Consider the following 27,564-nt stretch of genomic DNA (forward strand, 5'->3'; position numbering starts at 1 on the left):
AAATGCAATTTGATTTATTGTCAAATTGTAAAACAGTACAACGTTCTTTTGTTTTACACTGAAGTAGTTTTATGTATCAGAGTAAAATCTTTCTCTCAGGGTTTTAGTTGCTTAAGAGCATGTATGGCACATTTAATTTAACTGGAAGTCATCGAGACATTCATTTAATTGCCACAGATAAGAGCAGCCGAGATCCCTGATGGCAGAGTGCTTTATCAGCATTGCTGACTTTCCTAAAAGGGAGCCCTGTGCTTTGCCTGGCATGGCTGTGTCACAGCAGAACAGGCTTGTGCTGAGGCAACGGGCAGAAGCATTACTAATGCACTTCTTCCAGTCAGCCAGCTGACCGGAGCAAATATTAAACAGCTCAGTGTACTGAAGCAAAGCCATTTCTCCATTGACCTCTGTGTCTCTGCCATGCCACTGCCTTCTGAGGCTGCAACTGCCTACTTCTCTTGTTTTTGACTGAAAACGTCCCTGCCTCCTGCTGAGAAAGGTCAGGATCTGTTAGACATCCCTGTGAAATGTCTGATACCCTCTGCTAACCTGAGAGTGTCGGCTGCTTCTCCAGAAAGCTAATGTGGCTCATGTTTAATTTACATGACCTACATCTGCATGAAAGTCTTAAACATACAGGTACTAAGCTCCTGCCACAGCTTTCTCCCAAACCAGTGCCAGACTTCACTGAGGTTTTTAAGGTGATGATGCTTCTAATATTGACTTGAATTTTTGAAGATCGACATCTGCCATTATGCTTTTACCACCTAAAATGTAGAACAAATCCATTCTCTTATGCCCCTTTATCAGTTTGACATCATCCCCTTCCCCATCGCATAAAGTATGCTGTTGTGGTAATATTGTTCAGAGGCAGGGCAGCAGCAAAAGTGTTTCTGTCCAGTGTTGGGGCAAATTAGAGTCAATTCCTTAGGCCTTCTGGTCAGAGGAGGTGCAAAGGTGTACAGTAAAACCTTGGGTATGCTCCTTCAGTAGCCAATGAACATTTCAGGGTAAGACTTTGGGCATTTTGTACTGTTCATTTTCCAAGGCTGCTATGTCCTAGAAAGCAGCACATTTGTGTGGGTCACCTGTTGTATGGGGTTCTTTTGCTACCACTTTTCCCAGCCCAAATTTCTACCAAACAAAATGACATGGTTTGTTGTTTCACAGCAATATTTGGTCAGGTGCTGTAGATGTAGAAGCAGGAGTGCTTTAGGGTGGCCTGCTGGGAACATCAGTAAAAATAAGTTCGGCTCCTGCAACACACTTCAGTTCAAATGTTAAGGGAAGAGTTCTCTTATGCTCCTCTTTGCGGTGGGTCTGAATTCGCTGGCCAGCTACAGCACAAACCTTTCAAACCCAGGTAGTATTAGTATCTACTGCAACACAAAGGGATCAAGTTCAAAGGCGGGGTTGCGCCGGCCCCGACAGACACGACAATGAAGGTGTGTGTAGGCAGCAGTGGCTCGGTGTCTACTGCAGAGCCAGAGCAGCCCGGCGATGGTGTCCTGGAGCTTCAGGTGGTCTGGAGGCACAGCCACCGCCCTGCCACCCCGGACAGGAGCCAGAGCTGCTGCGACGGTGGGGAGGCAGGTCGTGGGTGCCTACGTTGCACCCTGGGGGGCGTTTAGGAAGAAGGGCAGTGGGTTATAGTAACTAAAAGGGTTACTAAAAGACCTTGTGGGGGTATTTCTGTTAAAAGGTGTCTTGTATCCATCAGCCCGCAGGTTGCGGTACCTCTTGCAGGCCCAGGACCAACTGGACAATATAAACCGCTTTTGGTTAACCTGCTTCTGACCGAGGCGGCGGGGAGGGCAGGGAGCGGGCCGCCGGGACCTTCCAGCTCTTCGCGGCAGCGGGGCCCGGGCCGGGGGGGCCTCTTGCGGCGCGGGGCGGTTCGTTCGTCACCGCCAACCGGGGGCTGCGCGCCTTCGCCCCTCCCCGGGCACAGGCCGCTCCCCGCGGCGAGGCGCTGGCGGCGCTGCGGCGCGGCCGAGGCCGCGCGCGGCGAGCAGCGGCTCCAATGGGCCAGCATGCTTGCGAAGTTGATTTGCCCCTGCGAGGGTACTGTGTCCGCCGGGGAGCCGGGGACCCCGACCCGCCTGGGAGCGGGGACACCCACCTGGAGTGGGATAACCTGCCCCGCACCGGGCAGGGCAACAAGTCTGGTTATTAGCCTGTCTCCGGGGCTTGGGGGGGTCTTTGTATTCCTCGTGCGGGGATGGGGGCTCGATGTAGCGCCCCGAAATCCACACAGCGCTCCCCTTTGCGGGGAGCCTGCCGCGGGGCGGGAGTTGCTCAGGGGGTTATAGGGATTTGGGGACCATCCTCTCCCTGCCAGCAGTGGGGGTCTGCCGGCTGTGCCCGGGCAAACCTGTGCCTCCCGCCACCTCCCTATAGCGGGGGCTCTACTGCGGTAAAGGGAGCGTGGCCGGGCTTGTCCCTGCGCACACCCACCCACAGCTGTCAGCTCGCACACAGCATGGGCGAGAGGTTTAGTTTTCGGAGGAAAAGGGCTGGTTTGTTTCCAGGGTGCTGACACACACCTCAATTCAGCACCAGCTGTGAGTGCGTACCTGTGCTGGCATGTGCTCCTGCCACAATATGGCAGGGGGCAACTTCAGTCAAGCTTCTGAAACGGCAGGTCACAGACCCACTGCGGGGAGGAATGTACACAGCCCTTTTACTGAGTCATTAATTTTTTTTTTTATTATTTTTACTGCTCTTTCAGTTCTCAAAATTAAGCGGTCCATACCTCCCCTAGCCATATTTGAATGAGATGAATGTCAGTCTTTTGGTAATCTACAAAACAGTAAATAAGAAATTTACCGTGCTATTTCAGCACTGTGGTGGAGCTCTTTCAGCCAAACCTGCGGAGTTGCTGCTTTTACTTGAACACAATAAAATAGTAACTTAAATTGCTGCCCAAACTGTTACTGTCTTGGTAAACTGCAGGGTCTCTGCAGGTAGATTTGTTGCAGTAATGCAGTCATGGGGGTCCATGTTGATGACTGCAGAGAAACAGAAATGTGGTTTGAATGTCTTCAAGTAGTCATGGTGCATAGTTTCTATTTGAAGGACCAGTCTCACATAATATTTTTAACCTTTTTGTGTTCCCGAGGATCTTACTGTCCTAGCAGCGGTCGGAACAAGTGGTTATTATTGTGCTCTTGACTCTTCACCCTAGGGGAAGATAGGTTTCACAGGCTGGCTCTAATTAGACTCTTTGTTTTTGTTGTTGCAAGCGCTAAGTCTCCATCAGTTAGAGACGTATTCTGCACTTTAAAAGTGAAGAATTTTTTCCAACTCCATTAAACCTTGAATATGGTACAGAATTGTTTGAGTTTTGCAGTTAAAAATTATTCACAAAATTCTGGTTCCTTTTCCATCTCCCTGATCTATTTTTAGGTTGTGTATATGGTACTTTAAACACCTAATTTTCTTTGGACCTAGGGGCAGATAAGCACAGAATGGCAGATCCCTTTACGGTGGTGTTCTCCAGGGTGCACCTTTATTTTCCCCTATTCTTCTCCCTACAGTGTTGTTTCCTCTCTTCTTAGTGCAGAGTTTTGCTGCAGAAGAGGGTCTTGCTGGCTTTCAGCATTTTTTGCAAGCTTCAGGAAAAGTGATGCCTATTAGTGGTTAGTAACCAGCATGGATAACACTATGCTTGTAGTTCCCGTGAGGTGGACAGGCTAATGTTGCTGTTCCAGCTGAGGCATGGACAAATTGCAGTGCAAGGCTCCTGTTGCTGGGTTTAAGTCAGACTAGTGCCACCCTTCAGGGTGCGTCTTAGGGCACTTCCCAAGCTAAAAGACTCCATCTTTCCCTCTCAAGACAGGGAATGAGCTGCCAGCAGTAATCACACTTGGTTCCCTTCCTGCGTAAGTGAACTCCCACCTGCCCCTCTCCTGCAGGTGTCTTTGGACCACAGGCTGGCCATGCAGTGCCTGCCATGGGAACCTCCTGTGTGGAAGCACTACAGATGTGTAGCTGATGTGTAAAACTTGGGAGAGGGAGAAGGGCTCTGTCTAAGAAGCTGTGATATGTAAATAGCATTTGTCAGTAGAGTGGCAAAGTATCATATCTACCAAGGTATCCGTAAGCTGTGAGTCTGTCTTCCTGAAAATCATATAATGTGCTTGCATAGAGCCATATGTACTATATGGTATAATTTTATTCTATATATAGATATTTGTGGAATGACACATGATGGGTTGTGGTGGCCTACTGTGAGGGATGGAGATGTCAGGGTTATGTTTCATTGCATAGGAAGAGGTGGCAGGCCAAATGTGTTGAACCTCCACTGCAATAGGTACTATATTGCCTGAGCACCATAGAAGGCACCAGTAAATATCACATGGGTTGCATTACTGATTTTCCAACAACTTATCCACCAGTAATTGTCTCTTCCATTGCTAATAGGCTAACATCTCTTCTGAATAGCATTAGCTTACTTTAATGTCTTAGATTCCTAGTTAGACCATTACTAATGCCGTTAATACGTGTTAATTCATCTGTTCTAGCTCAGTCTATTGCAGATTTAACAACAGCTGTGCCTGTGGTTGCCTTTGCCAATCGTATCTGCTGGTTGCTGTAGGAGATAAGAAAGGCAGGTACACACTTGGACTTTGTTTGGGATCAGTGGCCTCTGTTGTTTTGCACTTTGCTGAAACAAGTCAAGGTAGTAGAAGAGTGAAGCCATCACAAGTATTTTTAGAAAGTGCATCTGATAGCAGTAGGGAATGTGACTGAGGGGTTTCTAATCTCTACACAGCAGTTGTCTGTATGGGCTGTCTCGCAGTCATCATCAAGATTGTTTGATTTACCTTATTGATTGGTTTGCTTCACAAATACCCAGTATTTTAGCCCAAGAACACCATTTTTATTCCAACACACTTTATTCTTTTTTCTTTTGAATGGCTGCTGTGTTCTCTTTAACGCCTTAGTGAGCATCTGTGTGTAAAGTTGTATTGTAAATATGTCTGATCCTTTGGACTTTGTTATCACTTTCTATCCAAGATACTGAGAGGGCTTGACAAGCCCTAACGAAGCACGTTCTGGAATATGTATGTGAGGTATGCTCTCTGAGAACTTGTATCTAACTTTTTCTTTGTTTGCTTTGAGTTTGGGTGTTTTTTCTTCTGGTGGAAGAATGAAGAGAAATTCAGTCCTGTGGTTCTCATCTTCCACAAGTCATAGCTTATTACAAAATGCTATGTGAATTTTATGTGAATTTTTTTGCCTTCCAAGCTCAGATTTGGCCCACAGCTGGGTGCCTTATCTTGTCACAGCTGTGACATGGTGAGTGTAGGAGCCTATGGAAAACCGTTCCTGAGTACAACTGAGGGTGAGGGGCTCTGACTAAAAGAGGAAAGTGAGATGGAATTTTTCTGTGGTGTTTGCTTCTGGGGTGTCCACCTGATTAAGCAAAAAAGTATGAATATTTACCTAAAAGCTGGGCTCTGAGATACCTTTATTTGAAGTGTGCAAGCTTTTAACAAACAATCCTGAAACTGAAATCACTGGTTACCTAGTAACAGTTCTTCACCATTATAATGCAACAGGTATGTGTGTGTTATGCAACTTTACACTGTTAAATTCTGAGATGAGGTGAGACTTTGACTGGTACACTCATTCCGCCTCTTTCTGACCCATTTTTTAGTTTTAACCCAGTTAGGGCTATTGCCAAACCACAAGTAAAAGGAAAGACATGGCCCTGTCTTTCATAATAAGACCCAAGTAGTTTAAGAAGTAAAACAACAAAAGCAAGCTGTTTAACATTGATGTCATTTTATAAAAGATAAACATATTTGCAATCTAGGGGGATAGTAGGTAGAAAATCGTTATACGAAATTATGCTGTCAAGGGTTCTGGGATATTCAGATATGTTAATATAAAATGGAAAATCAGCCTCTTGCTCACAGGGGCATTTAATTAGCAACAAGTTCTGCTTATTGCACCTTGCTATGGGGTAGCCTGTACTCCCTGCTCCCTGATGTTGCTTTGAAGTGGGAGGAGGTGTGCAAAAAGTCTTCAGTGTAGTTTTTTTTCCTGTTCAGGTAAGGTGCCTCAATCTCAGTGCCCCCTCATGCGCAGCTGGTGCAGTTATGCCTGTGGATAATGCACTATATTCTCATTATGTTTGGCTGTGCTTTATGATAGTGTTTCCTAGAATTAAAAACCTCCTACTCTAGGCTTGGGTCCTTGTGCCTTAATCGTGACTGTGGCAAATAGAACAAGAAGTAATAAGTGCTCCTCAGATGTGACAAAGTGATTGTTCATATTTACCTCAGCTTGTCTCTGCAGAGTAGTAATACAGGTATTTTGAGTGCCAGAGAAAACAAGAAGCAGAAGCTTCTGTTTTGGAAGGCAAATGGGGAACTCTTCCTCAAAAAGTCTCTTTCTTCAACTCTGCAGTTATGTTGCTGCCCACTGGGATCTCACATGCTTAAGATGTAATTTAGTTGAGAGACTTTAGGAAAAACACTGCTGAAGAAACAGCTTTGGGGAAGATGGTGAGATCCTTTGGAGATTAATATTTAAACCAATACCAATCCACTCCCACCCAATTCATTGGAGATGTTTTGCGGAGTATGTGAGTTCGGAATAAAGAAGCTGGGTTGTCAGCCTCATATTTTGACATGCCGCTCGTTGGCTGAGTAGCTTATTTAAGTTTCAGTAGTATGCATGGTTAGGTATAAGCATAACTATTGTGAAGACTGGAGATAAATATCTGGAACAACATGTTATGGTTTTGATTTATAAAAGTTACTCTTCAGGGAAAATAAAAATGTTTTCATGGAAATAACTCACAGAGAAATAGCTGTTAAGCATTTGTTTCTTAAATAGTGCATATAGGGCATTCTTCCCTCCCCCTTCTTTAGGTGTATAGAGCAAGGGTGGTATTGCTCAATAATTGATGGTAGGTGCTGACTTTAATGTTGACCATTATATCACCACACTGTTATGTTAGATGAAATTTACAGTTAGTCTTGCATCGAGGGTGGCATTATTCTTCCTTCTTTTGCATAATGTACCTCAATATTTATTTGAAGGAAGTTTGTTTTGAAGGATTTATTTGAAGGAAAAAGCTTATGTTGCCTGGTATTTCTCCTTGGCAAAAACATTGCCTTTTACCCACTGCTGCGAAGCACAAGCTATGAGTAAATTGCTCTATTGAGAAAATAAGTATGCAATAAATTTTCATGAGCTGTTTCAATCTTGCATTTTTTGCAAGATTGAAATAACTTTTATGAGGAATTGACTTAAGGGGGTGAAGAAGTGCTGAAAACTTGTGAATAAGACGAAACATTCAGCAAAAAGCACTACTGTGGCCTGAAAATCAGCATTTCCTTGAAGCTGTTTTTAGTGTTCTTAGTGTTGAATGTCGGAACAAGTAAATAAACCATAATGTTAATATCATCTGTAAATGCAAAAATTGCATGTCTGTTAATCCAAGAAGGCACGGTGGTTCTGAATGATGAGAAGAAAACAAGAGGAGACTCAAGCTTGAACCTTCCTTCTCCTACCTTCAAAAGCTGCGTTAACTTTTGATATCATTAGTAATTTGACACCGACTTTTCAATGCCTTTTGGTTTGATTACATTAAAATTAAAAGTAGCTATTGCCTTGCCTGAAAGAAGTATTCTCACTAAACAAGCTATTAATTTCTTTTGAAGTTCAGAATATCCGTGGTGGAATTGAAAGTGAGCCATTTCCTTATCTAACTTTTGAGGTCAGAACAAATAAAGTCTATGGCAAGGCACTAGGAAAACATGACCTTGGCTGAGCAGCAAGACCCTGACAGTCTCTAGACCTTTCATTTCTGGTGTAGAATGTTGACACTTCAGTCAAAGTACATTTTCATGATTGTAAAGAGAACTCACAAACCCCCAAACCAGCAACACAGTGTATTAATTTAATTTCATCCACTAAATATCCCACTTATCTTTTGAAAAGAGATGTGGAATAGGAAAGCAGCTGTGGATTTGCAACGGAGGCTCCAGTGCCAGGAAGCCAAGACAGAAGAACTGCTGATAGTTAAGTGCAAATAAAACAAGGAGGAAGGACCCTGAGCCACCCTCTGACTTGGGCTGAGAGCTCAGGCCGTTGAGGAGAGGGCTGAGACAGGGGTAGCCCATATATGTGTAAATAAATTAGGAACTTTCTGTCTAAGTGGGTGTTCTGCAATAGGCTCAGCAGCTCCCTTGTTCTTCCTGAAGGGCAAGTTGATTTAATGATTGAACTTGATAATCTTAGAGGTTTTTTTTCACGCTCAACAATTCTGTGGTTCTATGGCACCATCAGCAAAAGAGAAAAAAAAAAAGGCCATTATTGTATGTTTAAGGATGTGAGGGGTGAACAGTTGACTGTAACATTCCTGTTGCAAAAGAGGGAGGCAAAAAAAGGTAACTGCCCTTCTGTGATGGAAATTTATCGTTTAACAGTTAGACTTCACCCAGGCTTTCCTATTTCCTTTCTCAGAGACAATAAGGATGAGTTGTGTAAATGCTGTAAAATACATGTGCCTGAAAATCCCAAAATGTGCTAAACTAACTGATGGGCTAAAGTGGTGTTCCTTCCAGTCTGACAAACTGTTTTGCTAGCTCAGTGGAGGTCACAAACATAACAGTATTACTTCTTTAACTCTGAAATAAACAGAACAAGTTTATTTGTTTGGTTTTGTTTGTTTGTTTTTAGTTTGGCTGGTATTTGTTTTGGTTTTTAGCAAGAAGGCATCAGTTAGGTAATCTCCCAAGTATTTCATGGAAGCAATTAATTTCGGTTTATTCCCTTGATTTAGGGGAACTATTTATATGCCTGAGTTAAAAGAGACTGCTGTATTTTGCACTCACCTGCTTGGCCAGGTAATCAGGGATAGCTGAATAAATAACTGGGTTTTTTTAAAAGTTATTTCATCCTTTTAGTGCCTTCTCATCATAAAGCATGTGTAAAGCTAGACAAACTTTGAGGATAAAAACCAACCAACCAAACAAAAAACCCCAAAACTTAATCTACTGCTAAACCTGTTTGTCTAATGGGTAAATTCTTTGCTGGGCAAGGTAGAAATTTAAACTATGTAAGAGCTGCTCATCAGAATGACTTGTCCTGTCCATACTGTGGGAATCTGACTTGGTTTGCCCAGTCAGTGTGCCAAGTATTAAGCTTTTCCTTCTTTCTGGAAGGGTTATACATCCCTTTAACCAAAGAGAAATTATGCAATCCAGGTACAGTACAGTGCAGTTAAATGTTAAACATATCTTAGCGACTTCTACCATTTTCCTTTGAAAGGATACATGGTAGACAGGGGTTCCTAGCAATACTAGTAAGCCCTTCAGTTCAAGGGGCTTGTTTTAAAAACTGGTTGTTTTCTAATCAGCATAGTGTGAGCTATAGTGACAAAGAGTGCTGTGTGGAAGGTTTTTAAGCAATTTCTAGCCCATTTATTGTGTAATATCAACTGGTGATCATTTATGATTACGTCTTGTACATTTTTGCTTGCTTGCCTGTCACTTCTCTGTCTGAAACCATATGCTAGGTATATACAGGTTTAAAACTTCTTGCACGCAATTTCCATTTCTTTCATTAAACTAAGCTGTGCTTGTGTGTATAATATAAGTGCATCAGTTTATTACCTTTCAGTGAGAATAATCTGTTATTTTACAAAGTGTTATAATCAAAACAGAATCTTTGTGTGCTAAGTGATTGGAGTAGGATTTGGTAGTCTCACATCTAATTTGAGAGATTATGAATTGTGTGGAATAACTGCTTTAAATCTGTTTGCAATTTAGACAGCTCATATCTTCCAGCTTACACTAATGAGTTGCATGAAGTTAGGGAAAGATATTTGGGATGTGTTGTTTTTAATGGTTTAGTGGGGAAATGGGTAATATACTTTACTCAGATGCAGGAGATCTTCTTAGAAGATTTTTATGGTTTTCTCAGAAGTCTGGATTTCCCAGATTCAGCTACTGATCAGTGCTGCATGTGTAAAACTATAAACCATTATTTAGTAAAAGAGGTTATGCACAGCTACAATTATTACCAGCTGTGAAATTCTGAGACGTGATGATCTGAATGAAGCTGGTACTTGGTAAGAGCTGTTTTGTCTGCCATTCCCAGCTAATGTTCTTTAAATATTTGTTTCTCCTCTCTTACTTTGTATGGGTGGATATTGATTTTTTTTTTGTACAGATATAAAGCTTTCTTGAACTTACAGAGCAGCAGTTGTACTTGCTGTGGAAGAACAGGAAGGAAATGCAAGAAGTTTCAGAGTCCCTGCTGAATACTGCTTTTCCATCTGATCTGTCAAAGCAAATATTGGGAGCATGAATGCAAAGAAGCTATTTGGACTTTTGCAGTATCATTGTGCTTCAGCGACTTGGAAAGTAATTACAAATCCTGAGATAAGGAAGGGGGTTTATGACAGAAGAGAAGGCATGATTGATGTGGCTTTGACAACTGCCACTTGTACATAAAGCAGCATTTGGTGTTGGCATTTGAAGTTGCATTGATGAACAGAAATCTTGATGGTGCTGTGAACTTTCCTCTGTGTGAGAAAACATTTTTCATGTTTTCTGTCCAACACTGGGACTTGTTTGCATTGAGATGCAAGTACAGCTACTAACACAATGAACTGAACATAGCAAAAAACTTCACCAGCAGCTTTGTGAATTTCAAGTAGCTTCTTTACACTTACAAAAATATATATTCTGTAAGTGCTAAATAAAGTGATAACATGCATGCATGCTGGGAGACTGTGCATGCCGTCAGGGGAGGGAGCCTGTACCTGGCAGAGGTTCTTTCTTACCTGTGCCTTTTTTGCCTGTCTGCTGGGAAGGGCAATAATAGGCACTTCCATGTTTCCATCCACTTTTTCTAGGCACTCTCAAAGCCATAGCAGTTTCTCACAAAGACTGTTCAGGTGATGTTGACCTCAGTTCACAGGCAGGCACTGTCCCCCTGCACTGCACTGCACTGCTCTGCTCTGCGTGCTGGCCAGCTCTGGGAGCGACAGCGGCGTTCAGTGCTCCCACAGCAGTGGCTGACTGCAGCTTGCTCAAGCTGCTGACCTCAGTGGCATATCCTGTGTGCTTGGAGGAAGCCAGGTGTCCTGTTCTGGAGAGTTAGAAGTTTTAAATACCCTGCAAAACTGACCGTTTCTCAGTTTGGAATGAGTAGGTGAAATTTGTTTCAACCCCTTTGTACAGCGGCATGGTCTTACATTGACTTAAGCCATCAGTCCACCACACCTTTAAGCTTCAGTGTCCCAGCAGCTCGTTCTTAGGCTTGTGCCAGCACAGGCAGGCTGAGTTGGATCAGGGCTGTTCAGGCCAGTTGACAACTAAAACACCATTTTGTCAGGGGACCTCCATGCCAGCCGATGGCAGTCCCTTATCTCAAGCCTACAGAAATTTTGGCGTAGTCAAATACGCTTTCCACAGGAGCAGTAAAACTGGGGAATTTGTAGCCTCGTGCATACACCTGTGGCCATTTCTGTGGTTACTCAAGATGTCATTTGTGGTTTTTTCTCAAATTTGGCTTTAATAGGCAGATTGTTTAATTCTGGAACAGCAGGCAGCAAAGGGCTCTCTTGGTTTTCCTGGCAAAAAATGCTTTATTGTTGCTATGGGAATAGTCCTTGCACTGCTGCAGAGTCTGAATGACTTCTGGCTGTCTAGCAGGAGATCTGTTACACCACATTTGTGGACACTGAGATGTGAGTTAGGTTGCCAGGATTTAAGGAACGTGACTTAAAGGTTTCTTCCATGTGTAAAACCAGGAGACAAAGTAGATGTGTTACCTCTGTAGCAGGTTTCACTTTTGTTATCTCTTCTTGTTAAGAGTGAATATCTTGAACTGCACATACAAGACAGAACTGCATACTAACCTTAAAAAATATGTTTTATTTTTAGCTCCCAAGAAGATGAGCGGCCTATGTCACCCTTCTATGTGAGGTATTTACTCAGTTGTTTAAATTTACTTTTCTGTGCGGGCTTGACTTGTTATTGGAATTAAATGTGGGGAGGGGTGCCAGAAATGCTGAAAAACTGTAATCAAAGTGAAGATTAATGTTACATTTGTAATTATTGCTCAGTTAGTGAAATAAGTCTTTGAAGATACAAAGTCTGTTGCGATTTTTTTGTATTTACAGAATAGAGCTGGGCTTTAAACTCTTAATTAGAAGATGGACATGAGTTTCCTCTTTTCTTTGATTTGTTATGTAGCTTAGGTGCCTGTCTTGAGTAGTTTATAATCTGCAGGCACAGGAGAGATTTTTGCCACAAGCTTTGAGGAACTCGCAGCATGTGCTGCTCAGAAAGAAATCAGGAACCAGATGGTGAGTCAGCAGCCCATACAGCAACTGCTTCTCTGCTGCAGCCCAGAAGAGCAGGAGAGTGCCTGGGTCCCCAGCAAGCCTCCCTGGAGGGAATGGTGCTCACACTGCATTTGAACAAATTGTGTTTCTTGTTTTGCCAACTGGAGGGCAAAGTCACTGCTTGTAAAAATGGTCTAATTCTGTTGACATCAGTGAAAGTTTGCTCTGCTTGCTTCAGTAGCAGGCTCAATTCCAGTGCTTTCATTTATACTTAGTGGAAGAACAGGAGCCAGGGCAATTATAACAGTGAAGGGCTGCAGAGGAGGAAGGGCCAGATATTATAATTGGGTTCTTTGATCACTGCAGAGTTTAAACAAATAAAAAGAAATCCCAGTGGTGCTTTATGTGAGAGCAGTGATAATTAGAATTCTTACAGCGATCTCTGAAATTTGTTAATTCTCTTGTATATATTCCTATTTATCTTTGTAGCTTGGGTTTTTTCTTAGAGATTTTTTTAACAAACTATAGAAACACTGCATTTAATGCATACTGTGCAGAAATGTGTGTCAGTGAACTGTTCATGGACTAGCCTGGTTGCATGATCTTGTCTGCCTTCCTGTTGATACACCATCATTCCCTGAAGTGTGTTTGTGAAGATGTTGCCCAGTCTGGGCCTCAAAAGCTCTGAACTATCTGAGGAGGTTCTGCCTTTTCCATTGTGAGATTATTTTGTAGCTGCTCAAGTTTTCCCTAGTTTAAATCTTCATCCTGTCTTTCCATTGAAAATGGTCCCCCTTTTTCTTTCTGGCTAAATGTGACCTTCAGATCATTTTAGGCTTTCGTTATGTTTCCACTATGTTACTGCTTAAAACTGTCTTTTCAAACCCTTTCCTGAATTATGGGAAAATTATGCATGAAGGAGATTGTCTTCAGCTGACTTTGTCAAGATTGCCAAGGAGATAGGGAGCCAGGGGTGAACCTGACAAAACTGACATCAAAGCAGGACATTCCTGAAAGCAAGTTTGAACATTTTAAGTAGAAATGTGGGCATCAGGCAAAGCATCGCCAGCCAGTCAAGGGAGGGGATTGTCCCGCTCTGCTCTGCACTGGTGCGACCTCACCTTGAATATTGTGTGCAGATTTGGGCACCACAATATAAGAAAGATATTAAGCTATTGGAGAGTGTCCAAAGGAGGGCAGTGAAGATGGTGAAGGGCCTTGAGGGGAAGCTGTATGAGGAGTGGCTGTTCATCCTGTAGAAGAGGAGACTGAGGGGAGATCTCATTGCAGTCTACAACTTCCTCATGAGGGGAAGAGGAGGGGCAGACACTGATTTCTTGTTTCTGATGACTAGTGCCAGGACAGGAGAGAATGGCCGCAAGTTGTGTCAGGGGAGGTTTAGGTTGGATATTAGAAAAAGTTTCTTCACCCAGAGGGTGATTGGGCACTGGAATAGGCTCCCCAGAGAAGTGGTCACAGCACCAAGCCTGACAGTTCAGGAAGCATTTGGACAATGCTTTCAGGCACATGGTGGGATTCTTGGGAATGGTCCTGTGAAGGGCTAAGAGTTGGACTCGATGATAATTGTGGGTCCCTTCCAACTTGACATATTCTGTGATTCTGTGATATTAGGGTGGGGAAGAAAGATTGTGTCCATTGCAATGAAGGGGTGGCTTTCCATGGGAATCTGTCTTGCAAATAGGAAGGAAACAGTCAGGAATAAGCATATAGTTGGGAAGTGAAGGAATGGCTTGTAGGAGCAGAGAGGGAGCAGCATACCTTGAGACAAAGGCTTCATGCCAAGCTTGTGTCTTTTGTAACGTTGCTGGGATACAGTTACTTGTAAATAAAGCGAACAGCTTGTAAGTCTTGCTTCTATTTATCACACATCAGAAATGTGTCCTCCTGCGGTCAGTTGCCAAGTGCAGTTAATTTGGCAGGAGAGCTGGTGCTGGCTGGGCAAATCATGGTGCTTCAACAACTGAGAACTTGAGTGGGTGGCCAATTTTCAGTGCAACTTTGACTGTTCTAATTGCTGCCCCAGAGCTGTGCATGACATATGTAGGAATTGTATTTCCCACCATGGGCAAGGAAGGGGAGACTGTTTCCTTTAGCTGTCTGATGGTCAAATATATTTCTCTTACTACCAGCCACATTTATAAAATTTGAAATACTGTTCAAGTAATCCTTGAAGTGAATCATGAATGTTTAGGTACAGAGCAGCCACTGCTGTGTTTATGCAGTATTTCCATATAGATAATTATACAAGTTAAATAAGTGGGAACAAGAGCTCTTTAGCTTCCAAACACTGCATGATACTTGGCTTTGCCAGACTGAAGGAGCATTGTGTCCCTCTGTCATGGTTTAATCCCAGCCAGCAACCAGATGCTTGCTTACTCCTGCACAAGAGGGACTGGGGAGATCATTGGAATGGTAAAAGCTAGAAAACTTGTGGGTTGAGATAAAGACAGTTTAATAGGAAAAAGCCATTCACTCAACCAAAGCAAACCCAGGAATCAATTCACTACTTCCATGGGCAGGCAGGTGTTCAGCCATCTCCAGGAGAGCAGGGCCCAACACGTGTAACGGTTACTTGGGAAGACAAACGCCATCACTCCAAGCGTCCCCCACTTCTTCCATCTTCCCCCCAATTTAAATGCAAAGCATGATGTTGCAGTGTATGGAATATCCCTTTGGTCAATTTGGGTGACCTAATCTGGCTGTGTCTCCTCCCAGCCTCTTGTGCACCCCCAACTTCCTTGCCAGCGTGGCAGTACAAAAAGAGGGAAAGGCCTTGGTTCTGCATAAGCCCTGCTCAGCAAAAACCAAAACATCTCTGTATTATCAACCCTGTGTCCAGCACAAATCCAAAACACAGCCCTGTATCAGCCACAGTGAAGAAAACTAACTCCAGCCAAAACCAGCACACCCCCATAGACCAGTTTTGGGAGAATCAAACCAGAGACTTGATTATTCAGTGCTGTACCGTGTCAGCTAGAAATGGAGATATTTCCCTGGCTGGTCTTTTTAACAATAAGGCCAATACTGAAGGTCTTAACTTTTAAGTTGGGTTTTTTTCCTTTAGACATTGGGAAAGTCAAGACCAATTATAGAGTTTATCACCACTGCTGCTTTGTAGGGAAATAAGCAGTCATTAACGGTACAAGAGTAAGCAGTAAATGAGGCAAAATGTGACATAGGTTTGTAAAGAGTGGTGGCAACCACACAGCAAAATTATTTTTATAAGACTTTACAGAGAGAGGAAGAAAAGTAATATACCTAATCTATCTGACATCAGCAAAATGTTTTATATCATGCCATCGATATGGAAAAAAAGGACATTAGTACTAGAACTTAAAGATGGGCAGGGAGGGGGTGAGACCTATAGAGCAAGGAGATTGCTGCTGGAGCTCCTTAAATGTCATGGACTTTTTTTCTTTAATAGCCACTGGCACAGTAAAATCAAATCATGTTGACGAACTGAGCTTATAGCAGAAATTTAGGATGGATGAATGGGTTGGGAGTGTCTTCTGGGAGAAAATATATGGTAGTGAGATATTATATAGGGTGATTTATATATATATATATATAAAGATAAGCATCAAATACAAGATATAGTATTAAAATAATAACATAGGTAATAATGTCATATATCTCAGGACTAATAATGAAAATCTTTGACGTGAAAGGGGAGTTCCTTGCATTTGGAAGTGCCAAGGAAGAAAAGGATATGGGCATACTTGTTCATGGAGGGATGGAAGGGAGGCATGGGATGAAAATCTTCAAGTTGAAGTAGTCACATGACAATGGATATACAAAGGAATTATTTTCAGTATACCTTTGTCCAAGAGACAGGTGAAGCCCTGCACAGCTTTAGTAACTTGTGTTCCAATGGCATTAGGTTTATGAAGATGATTTAAAGAAATGGACAGACCCTGTTATAAGATGGAGAAAAGAACGTGGAGGTCTTAGTCACCATAAGAAACCAGAGAATACAGATTCATTCGGAGTTTTAGACAGAAGGGAAGGATTGTTTGTGTTAAATAACAATACTGATGCAAGAGGAAATGTGTACAAATAGTCTATGAATAAATTTTGGCAGAAAATTATTAATTTGTAGCATTTTGTTGGGCATTATAAGGGTGAGGTCAGCTTGACCAATTTGAGAGATGTGAGATTTGAGTCCATTCGCTTACTGCTGACCAGGGTTATCCTCTCCCTCTCTGTAGTCCTTGGTCAGATAATTTGTTGGCTCAGCTATGCTAAGTAGCAGGCAAGGAGATTTCTGCACTGTAAAAGAAGAGGAGAATCTTGCTGAGTGATTGATTGTTCCAGGGAGTCTCCCCTGAAGGGTGTTTACATTCCAAAACCTTTTGTAACAAAACCTTGTGGTAAATGGAGTTGAGATTGTTAAAAAGTGCAAAGCACTGCTCCTTGTGTAATTCTGTAATGAGACTGTGATGCCAGCTGTACTGAGTAATCAGTACTGAGGAACAGTCTGCAGTTTCAGGTAATGAAGCAGCATCTGGCAGCGGCAGTTCCTTGTAAGCACAATTCTGCTCAACAAGTGCTATGAGTTTTTATAAGTCAGAGGATCTACAAGACATGCTTTGTGCTGCCGTATATGCTTTAGATTTGAGGTTAGTCAGGTAGATGGTTTCAGAGGAGTTCCCAGTGAATACATCCTGAGATAAGACAGGGTGATATTACGGGGGGAAAAAGCAAAAGCTTTGTAGTGTGGAGCTTCCTTGCTAACAGGCAGAGCATTAAACTGAAATTGAGATGAGAGCTGACATCACAAACAATGCCAAAAATTGAATTAAATACCCATGCGTGCAGGGCAAGGCATTGGACAGTTTCACCTGATTTAATACTTCTTCTCCTAGAAGTACAGATATCCATTCTATTGGCAGTATTCAGTACAACTGACTGTTTCTCCTTTTAACTGTTGTTATTTGAGACAACTTTTTTTTTATAATGCAAGTCAAGTATACCTGTAGTATTGGTTAAGATGTTTTACTCTGTTTGTTATCAGGTCAGTTTCCTGAAGGAGCTGAAAAATTTTGTTCTGGATTTCACATCTGTTTGGCTACCTTCCTGCTGGACACTTCTTCCTCTGTGGACATGCCATAAGAGGTTCTAAGGCCCACAGGAATGCTGGGCCCCATTGCAAATCATGGTTACATTGTGTGATGCATGTTCATGTCCTGCATCACATCAGCCCTAGCTGAAAGTAAATGCCAGGCCACTGGGTGCCCCTGCTCTGGGTATCCAGTTACCATGCAGGTCTGATGCTCCCTGAGGTGTATCTCCCTTCTCTGTAGGGGAACCTGTACGTCACAGCCATCCAAATTCACCGAGCTAAATCATGTGGCCTGTATGAATCCCCTTCAGGGTTGTCTCTGCTCCAAGCAGTAGGTGTCAGTGTGCATCCATCAGAAAGGATAATCTCAATGTAAGTAAAAAAGATTAGGAATCGTGAAGACAGTTGCTTTTAGTGGGGTTAGTTTTCTGCATAGTGAGAAGGTAGTGTCAAAAATAACGTACCACATTTAAAGGAAGGGTCATTTGATCTGAGTTTCTGAAAGCATGGAGATGCTGAAAAAATACTGAAAGTGTGTCATCTGTGTGATGAGACATCCCAGTAACTAAGAGCACATCTCTTTTATTTTTAATCTCATTATTTTCACATTTTATATGAAAATATGAAGTGAAGTAGTTGTCTTAAAATGGATCCCACGTGAGTCTGCTGTATTGCATGTCACAGTGTGGAGAGTGGGTAGTGTTTAGACTATTTAAGTACCTATGAAAAGAAATTTCTTAGGTCATGGGTTGAAATAATATATTCATGAGGACTTCAGAAATTTCCCATCTGAAATGTCAAACCTATTTAAAAATTCTTGACTTTGCTGGAGTGGCAAAATGGTAAAAAGTTTTTGCATCTATTGAGGCTTTCTTACTGTTGTGCTTGGCTTTCAAAAAAGCAAAAACAGGAAACTGTTTTTGCTTCCTGAATAAACAGTTGGATTGTAAATAAATCTCAGCAATGAATGACCTTAGCACCAGATTGTAGCTTATGATTTAGGCCATTAAGTATTGTCAGGAAGTAATTAATTGACTTCATAAATGAAAACCCAATCTGGGAAAATACTGTGCCAGTAAAGTTAGTTTTCTCCGTTTGATGTTTTTTTCTTTGCTCTTTTTACCTGGAAGCTAAAACATCAACAGTGACCTTAATGAAAGAAATTTGGAGAAGGGGCTTTGCTATCCAACTCAGTTATTTGTCTGCTATCACAAAATGCCCAGCACTGACCAGACAAGGTGCAGACATTGAATGAGATAATTCTCACTTCAGTGTACATCTTTTAAACGTAGAGAGTACTAGTTAGGGGGGCAGGCAAGCTTTAATGTGCTTTAAAGTGATGGAAAATACCACCTTCCCGTACTTGAGGTTGAAACAGAATCGGAGAACAGACCATGCAGTAAGAGTTTACCTTATGTGTGAAGCAAGACGTTATTCAGAGTTGATGGAGAACCTCTGAAAGTGAGCAAAAAAGACTTGAGTAAACAAGTTAGACAACACCAGGAAGTGCTAGAGGTCAGACTTCCTAAAAGGAAAAGCATGAGGGTTATAAGAAGCCAGTTCAAAAGTTTATAGCACTTAAAACAGCTGTGTGCCTTGATGCAGGTTTTCTGGCTGGCTTTCTGAAAGTAAAAGTCCCCAGCACTGGGAAACTGTCCTGCTGCCTTCTGTCACCAGAGAAGAACCTGTAAATTCTATCAAAAGTCGGTGTTTCTCAGCATGCTCTGCAGCAGCTGCATAATTTAATAAAGATAATCTAGTGTGGAGATAATTGACCATACGTATCAGTGAAATGGAGCAGATGTGAGGAGAAAATAATGAACTGTAGCAGAACATGAGTTCCCATTGTCTGGATGATTTACTGAGCAAGGCAGCCCTTCCAAGGCAGCTGCCTGCACGGGTGGGCATGCCAAGAGGGCTCTTCTAAGCAAGGCTTGCCTCGCCTGCTCCGTGAAGCGTAAATCCAACAGCAGAGCAAGTTTTGCCACCCAAGAAGTTTGGAAAACCCCTCAGGATACACCCTGCCTGCCTGGTTGCTCTTCTGGGCTGTGAAATCCTTACTGGGTGGTGTCTTTCCCTGGGTTTGCTAACATGCTCGTGCGCCTCCTGCTCTGTCCTGCAGCAGGCTCAAATCCTAAAACCACTGCGTAACTCTCTACCCTCCACCATTTGTTTTGGATGTGAACTTCCTCAATATAAGAAAGGTTGGTGGAGAGTAAGTGAAGCAATTTAGCAATACATTTAAATTAAGCTTCAAAATGAAATAGCCAGAAAAGTTACCAGTTGTGGAATTAAGAGGAAGTTGGGGTATCTTGAAAAACTCTGATTTAAAATCTCTGTCTTATTGAGAAGGGGCTAATGAAAGAACATTAAAATATCACAGAATTAAGAAAAAAACTTGGATTCATTACACAAGGAAAAAATATTTAGAAGGGAAATACAGTAAAATCAGAATGTCAGACCTTCATTTTGTAGTCATCCACTCAGCCATGAAACTGTATGCATACTTATTGGTTATTTGACAGTAGTTTGAAAATTACCATATTACTGTCTTTTCTGTAGCATTGGTGTTGTCTGAGTAGGGCTTTTCTAGATACCACAGAGGAATCGTTACGCAAATATGCAATATTATTAATTAGTTGGGTTAATGAATTGGTGTTAGTAAAGCACACAGCTAACTGTGAATTAGACAACTACAAAATGTATTGGAGTGTTATAAAAAAATGTATGGATAGATAAACCTATATCCTAAGAATGTTTTTTAAAAAAAATAGAATCCAAACAGTTGTTTTTTTTCTCTCCACTACCATTTTCCTGACATGAAAACAGAGAAGAAGGGTGTGATAACACCCTTACTCATTTTGTATTACATGTAAGTATTGGAGAAAGTTGATCCAATACTAAACCTGCTCCCACATGTGTAGGAGCAGTAGCCAGCATATGAATTATTAGCGTACCACACTAGCTCCTTGCTTACTAATATGTCTCCAATGGGAGGCCAGGTCTTAAAAAATAGTTTTGGACTGGGAAGAGGCCAAATAGTTTCTGTAAATGAACAAGAAAGCAAGTAGAATGCTTGAAACATGCTTTTCAAATTGCAAAGCCATGCAGTAGTTAATAGTCAAGATATTAGATGTGGGAAGAGAGGAATCGTGGAATCGTTCAAATTTTTTGTTTCCTATGTGCAAATTGTGTGTCTGTACTAATAAATACAGTAGTACTTGTTTGTATGTCTTCTATTCATGAAATCATATGAATGACGCAGCTGCTTTGGTGCTGTGCAGGTCACGTGGATATACTGGCAAGTCCACGACTGCTTTCCTGGTATGCCACCACTCCAGGGACCTGTGCCTGGACTGGAGAGGTGTACTGAGTGAAGCTGGGACTGTAAAGGATGAGTGTGTGGTTAGGGCATGTTGCTTAACCCACATGGAGCTGAACACACTGGTTCAGCCTAAGGAAGCTGAAGCGTATTGCAAGTCTGATTTGGAGCTGGGTGTTTGTGGGGTTTGTAAATCGGGAGTCGGGCTGTTTTGTTGATAGCTGTAGTGACTCCTTGCTTACCCTTCTATTGTCTGTTGCCTGCTAGAGTGTTGCAGCTTCTTAGATAACTCTAGGCCCATACAGTGAAGTGCACAACATTTGAGGAACAGAGGAAACCTTTGGGTAGTGAAGGGAAGTCAGCTGTTGATGGTTCTGCACTGGAAAGGTTTAAGAGGAACTGGTGAAGACTGAAAGCAATAAATGGCTATTTTGGCAGGAAACACATTTTGCATCTATCCTGGCTCATACCCTGACCACAATGCCATTTTATTGGGATATATCAGTCAGTTATACTAATTCCTGTGTTGATGTGGGGATAATTTGAAATGAACTCCTAGGCCTGTAGCTTATTTGACCTAACGGAGGTCAACAGGACCTAACAGGAGGGATGAATAGGCAAAAAAATCACTTTAGCTGCAAAGCTGAGTCAGTGTGGGGGAAAAGGAGGCAGGATGGGACTCAGCTTGGCGGAGGGAGGAAGGCAGTGACAGCTGTGCCAGGTGACAGGTCAACTTGTTCAGAAGGACTTTAAACAGCAAGCAGTTTACTCCATTTGACCATATTTGTGTTGGCTTTTTCTGAGCCTGAAGACAGCCCAAGATAAAAGGGAAAGAAGAGAAGGTAGGTTTTATTTTTTTAAAATGTGAAGCAAAGAACATGAATATCAGAGAGCAGTTAAATATTAAGTGTATATACATTTTCAAGTCAGCCTCAAAAGACAAGGACTTTTGTGATGAGGCTAAAACAGTTGGCAGCAGCAGAAAGCTCAGAAGAAAGCAAAAAAAATCTGTGGTGTGTTGAGGTTGAAACACTTTGTTAGACCTTGGCCTAATGCACGGGAATGACAGGGAAATTAATTCTTGAGAATATTGGCATTGTCAAAATGTACCATTTCACAGTGGGAGAGAAAATCCCTTAAGGGGAAAACTAGTGGCGTGCACAGGCAATTGTTGTTGAGACAGCTCATACCTTTAAGTCTTAGCGCTGCAAAGAACAAGAGTTTTCAAGACTTTATTGTGATGATAAGATCTAACTTTCTTCTCTTTTTTCTTTTATGCAGTGCCCATGTATCACAAGTCAGTAGCAACATTCCTGCTACAGGAGAGTAAGTGTCTCTTGCAATTTTGTAGCTATCCTTCTTGCATATTGGAGCTTTTTTAAGTATCACTGGTTATTCTTTGATTTCTCCTTAAGGGTTGGTCTTATATTAACAAAAAAAAAAGAACCAGTTTCCCAGCAAAGCAGATCATCTGCAATGATAATAAATCACTTCCTTCTGAAAAATTCTCAGGCCCTTGGTTCTTTGCTCGCACTGTGCCTGCGATGTTTTGGTTATGCAAAACTTGCATATTTAGAGAAGCTATTTGCACTGTGTTATCCTCTTGCTCTTGTTGGCTCCCTGTTGCATCTCAACAGAGGATGTGACTTGACCTCGCTACCATAACTGGGAGCAGCAGAGCTAAGAGTTGGCTCTTTTACCAGAGCTGGAAATTCCCAACGGCTGATGGGTTTGCAGAACTGATTTGTGTCAATAGTGAACTACAGGCGTACTTGGCTAGTTAAACCATGTGGGAGTTTGCAGTTGCCAAGGTATTTTGACTTTTTTTGGGAACTGCAGTCTCAGCAGACTTTCAAGTATAGCAACTGAACACAACTTCTGTAAAGGGGAAGTCAGCCCAAGTACAGGATCCCATGCTCTATCCGCTCAGTTAAAAATTAACCAGCAAATCCTGAAATAACGTTTTAATTATGAAAAAAAACAGTAGAAGCTATACAGGGACTTTGGACGAGCATGTTTGAAAAACCCATTCTTCAGCAGACTACTTAAGCATTGCAAGAAACAGAGATGGGATGGGGATGTAAAAAAAATGTGTTTCTATGTGATCTCTTTGCAAAAACAACAACAAAAAATTAGATTTTGCCCCTAAAAGCTTCCTCTGATGAAGGATGGAAGGGAATATTACAATCAAATATGAGTACCAAAATGAAGGAGATTTGGTTGTGTTGAAAGTTCAAGTAATTCCACATCTTTAAGCGATGCGACTGCAGAGGATCCTTTGCTGTGGTTTGTGTGGAAGCTCTCTTGCTGCCCCGGGTGTGACTGTGATCTGTCACCAGAGTACATCAGGGATGGCTTTGGGTGCATTCATGGCACAAGAATGTGTGAAAACAGAATGAATTCAGAACAAAATCCATGCTTGGTCACAAAGTTAAACATGTTAGGAGTTTGTAGTGAGCTACTGCTTGCATACTCTCATCCCTGTGTGAGACAGCAGTGAATCATCTTCTTGCAGGTGATCCATTGCCTTGCTGAGCTTGTACTGCACAACAGGCTTGACCGGTGTCAGCATGGCTGGGGATCAGATACAATTTTGTCAGGCCAAGGACTTTTAAAGTGGAGGGTGAAAGTTAGACACCAATGTCTGTAGTTGCAGTAGGTAAAATTAGATGTTCTACAGAAGGTTCAAACATCCCTAGAAATAAAAAAGAGCAAGATTAATTGGGAAGGCTCAGCTCTTCTGAGGGACCTGAACTGCAGGGTATCTGAAGATTTTGGCTTTGCTTTTTGCATATGTTGTAGCCCTAGGACATTTTGTGCTGCTTTGCCATCATAAAAAAAATATAGCCCGCAGATACCCTTGCTTTATTTATTGTTGCAGAGAGGGAGCTCCACAAAGTCTTTGAGCTCAATTGACCTTATTTTTCGGCTTGACAGGTATTTAGAGAAGACAATCCGCTCAGCCGTGGAGCAGCATCTCTTTGATGTTCATGGCTCAGGCGGCCAGAGTTCAGAGGACTCTGAATCGGGAACATCTTCAGCCTCTTCTAATGTGTCTGCCAGGCAGAGGAGGCGGCACCACAAAGAGCAGGAGGAACCCCGGAGAAACAGAGACATGTATGAGCCTGATTTCTTTGTTTTGGGAAGTATATTTGGTTAAGTCTACCCTAGTCATGTCCTCTTATCAAGGCGATGCTACATTCTATTATGAAATGCACTGGCCTTTGCCGTGAGTTGAAAGGGCAGAGCAGGCTGCAGTGCCTGTGCAGAGCTCCATTGCATCAGTTAGAGCTGGGAAATTTAGAGTTTATTGGAGATCATGGAGTGGGGCAAAGCACGATAAGAATCTAGGGGGGTTATGCAGTAAAGTTTTTAATTACAGTATTGGGAATTGGTTACTTACAGTATTTGTTACATTAGTGGAAATTCCCAAGCAGTTGACTCTATTGCCGGTAACTTTTTTTTTAACATTGGGCTTAGCTGTTTTTCTGAATTCAGAATGGTTTCAAAAACAAGATTAAGTTCTCCTTTTGTGTGTGAAGGCACAGCTTGTGTTTGGATTTAGTGAGGAAACTTGGGAGTTTGTCTGAAATTAGAAAAATCTTCCTTTTGATTAATTGGAATTTAATTTTTTTTTATGCACCCTATTACACAAAGTTTAAACATGATCTTGTGGTGAATTTCATTAAATGTCTGTGAAAGAATAAAGATAGTACCTATTTTTTCCTTTCATACTCCTCTACTTGTGGCACATATTATGTGATACAAATATATTACCACCACAGCCTTAAACACTTGCCCAAGGCATATCTGTGTTTGAGGAATTGTAACTACAGACTTTGCAAGGCCATGTTCTGATCAGTGCTTACCCATATGTCTAACTTTAACCCAGCACCAGTTCTTGTAAAGAATGTGTGTGCTTCACTGCAGTATTGAATTGCTAGGATATCAAGTTAGATTCCAAATGAACATCTAGTCCTCTGTTTTTCCTGAATGCTGAATTCTCCAAATCCTATTGGATCTGCACCATTCTGTACAACACCACTTCTGTTCAGGTGCATAGTGTTAATATTGCAGCAGTGGTATTTCCCAAAATGTGTCAATGCTACTGTTGTAAAAAAAATCTACAGTTACTCAAAAAAAAAAAAAAGCCATTTCCTTAGAGAATGAAAATGTGCTGCAAAGATGGCCTGGGAAATTAGCACTTGCAAGTCACCAAAGTATCTGGCAGCAGCTCTAAAGTAGTTTTTCTTGTTTAGTCGCCCTGCTGACAGGCTTCTCAGGTAAGTAGGTCACAGACTGGCTAGTGTACGTGTTTGGAAGCATATAGTACTGCGGGGCTTTTTTTCAACATTGCGTTACAGAGCTGCCTTTAGATATGATTGACACAGTTATTCAGGTTCAGTTCTTAAAGCTGGAGACAAGAATTTAAAGCACATTGGAAGTTTTGAATGCTGGCCGGGATTCAAATTGTTTTCCCCAGTTTCCTTAGGTCAGATTGCTGGGACTCCTTTGGGTAAATTATCAAAATTGGGAATTTCTTTCTGTGGTTGTTGTTCTGATTGTCAGCGACTTCATCTCTTTGCCTTGTGATGGATCACAAGAGGATTTGTAATGTCACAAAATAGGACTACAGACAGGAAAAGTGTTTATTACAAACATAGGTGAACTCCCAGGCTTTGAAGATTACATGATCCATGGGCTCTCTATAAATTAATTGGTCTGCTCAGGGGTTTATAAAAATTTCCACAAAGGCAAATGTGTTATCTTAGAAGTTTAATCATAGATTTATAATACCTCTTTGTATCTCTTTTCCACCAACAAAACCTAGAGAACTGTGATACAGAAAGTCACTGGAGCCTTCTGGTTTTGCTTTTGTTCTGAATACTTGTCATACTGGCACTGTCCAGATACTGCAGAGTAACTGGTTTCTTGTGTTTCTTCACCAGTGCAAGACTAGATAAATTCTCCTGCTGTTCACAGAAGCAGGTTTTGGAGCCACATGGCAGTAACACATACAACAGTTAGCAAATATTCCAGTTTCAATGTCAAGTGTAAGCAGGCTGCCTTTAGCCTCTGGCAGGGTAATACAGTGATGAATGAGGCGCACTGTGTTTCTTCTGTTCCCCTAATGTAGTGATGTGTTATGTATGTGCATCTTCACTCTTGGACAAATTAGAGGGAAGAGTACTAAACAGGTTGTGAATGGAAAGCTGCATGCTGAAGACCCAGCAGGTTAATTATGCACAGCAAGACAAGCCATATGCCAAGCTTCTGGAAAACATGAGCAAACCCCACCAGCCCAGAGGGTCCCTGCTAATGCATCACGTGATGGCTTAAGGCTAGCTGTCCACTTCCCTTCCCTTAGCAGAGCAGTCCTCTGTCCTAGCAGTTGTGTTGCCATTGCAAAGATACATTTATGTTTTGTGTAATTCCCAAATAAGATTCAAGGATTTGGCTAAAGCACTACAGTCCTGCTCTTACATTTGAGAGTATGAGTAAGAAGGACACAATTATGTGGTGTCATGCACCAAAGGAGATCCTTGGACCGCAGCTGTGAATCACTTTTCTAAATTAAAAGCACGTGTCTCAAAGGAAAATATGCTGCATATTCTCTATAAAAATACCACAGACAGCCACGGGCTAGTCCACCTTCCATCTGAAGTCAATGGGATTTTCTGTGTTGGGTTTAGTGGGAAGTGAATCAAATCTCAAACGTTGATCCTCACAGCTTTCTCACCTGAGGTGTATACACTTGGCTTTCACTCCCCAGTGGGATTTAGCATTGCACAGTGAGTGTGTGATTTTTGCTGCATTGGGAAGAACCAGAGATACTGGTTTCATAGGGCATAGAAGATGTTGCCAGAACTAGTCAGCATGATGCAGTTCTCTCTTGGTACTGTAAATATAGCAGAAGAGCGTTTTAAACAACCTCTTGTTGTAACATCCCTTTTCTTTTTAGGGAAGTTGTCAACAAAGAAAACATTCCCTCTGGATTCAGCAATCTTGAGGACTGTATTCTAGCTGCTCAAGAAGTAGAAAAATTACAAGACGCCAGCTCTGGATATCTCAGTGAAAGGAATAAATCAAAGCGGCAGAAATCTAGCACCAGGCTTTCAGAGCTCAATGACAACCAGGACAGTCCTGTGGTAAGCCAGCATGCTGTACTATTTGACACCTGTTACTTTTACTAGGGTAAAAGACTTTTTTATTTCAGTGCACAACTTGTTCCTTTAGGAAGCCTTTTTTTTGCCTGCAGTACAGGCATAAATGGCTGGTTTGAACTATGGAAACACTGGATCCTACACTTGTAACCTTTGTGATAAGGCAACTGAAAAACTATATTTCTGCTATGACCCTCTTACTCCACCTGTAGTCATTTTCTCTTTCCACAACTTCTTGCTTTTTTTTTCTTTTGAATTCAGTGAAGCATTTTGGAAAGCAGAAAAGGACATAAGTCTTTTTCCCAGTCTTTCAGAAGTCTTACAGGGAGGTTGGAACCTTAGATGTAGGTTCTCATGTTCAGGTCAAGTTTATTTTTATGTTCCTTCTAAGTTCTGAAACTAGATTTCAAGTGACTACTTGATAATGAGATGACAAAGGTGTTTTATGCCTTTTCTCAGAAGTCTGTGTGTTACTGTGGTGTTTGCAATTTGCAAAACACTTTGGAGAGTGTGGGTCCAAAAGGTGATCCCTCTAGCTACTTTTTAATGAAGACGTGAATGACTTTGATATAACGTCGTAAAAATCTGGAATAGCGTAGAATTTTTCTGGCATATTCATGTGTAATCTCCACAGTAGAAGACAATTTACCAATTTTTACAAGCTGTAGAATAAAAC

The 27,564-nt window shown here is 41.9% G+C and overlaps 1 protein-coding gene across 5 annotated transcripts in view; it reads left to right on the forward strand.

The window, feature by feature from the left end:
- The window catches only part of FAM13A (family with sequence similarity 13 member A), a 139,998-nt gene that overhangs the window by 77,602 nt on the left and 34,832 nt on the right, over positions 1 to 27,564 (forward strand). For 4 of the 5 annotated variants that reach the window (XM_018072979.1, XM_029960830.1, XM_029960838.1 and 1 more), the window contains 4 exons: positions 11,916 to 11,957; positions 22,006 to 22,050; positions 23,662 to 23,841; positions 26,687 to 26,873. In XM_018072979.1, the coding sequence (XP_017928468.1) occupies positions 11,916 to 11,957; positions 22,006 to 22,050; positions 23,662 to 23,841; positions 26,687 to 26,873 (454 nt within the window). The remainder of the gene's footprint in view (positions 1 to 11,915; positions 11,958 to 22,005; positions 22,051 to 23,661; positions 23,842 to 26,686; positions 26,874 to 27,564) is intronic. The other variant, XM_029960839.1, reaches the window with a different exon arrangement.

This window comes from Manacus vitellinus, unplaced genomic scaffold (genome assembly GCF_001715985.3).
Source record: "Manacus vitellinus isolate BGI_N305 unplaced genomic scaffold, ASM171598v3 scaffold_0_pilon, whole genome shotgun sequence".
NCBI classification, from domain to species: domain Eukaryota; kingdom Metazoa; phylum Chordata; class Aves; order Passeriformes; family Pipridae; genus Manacus; species Manacus vitellinus.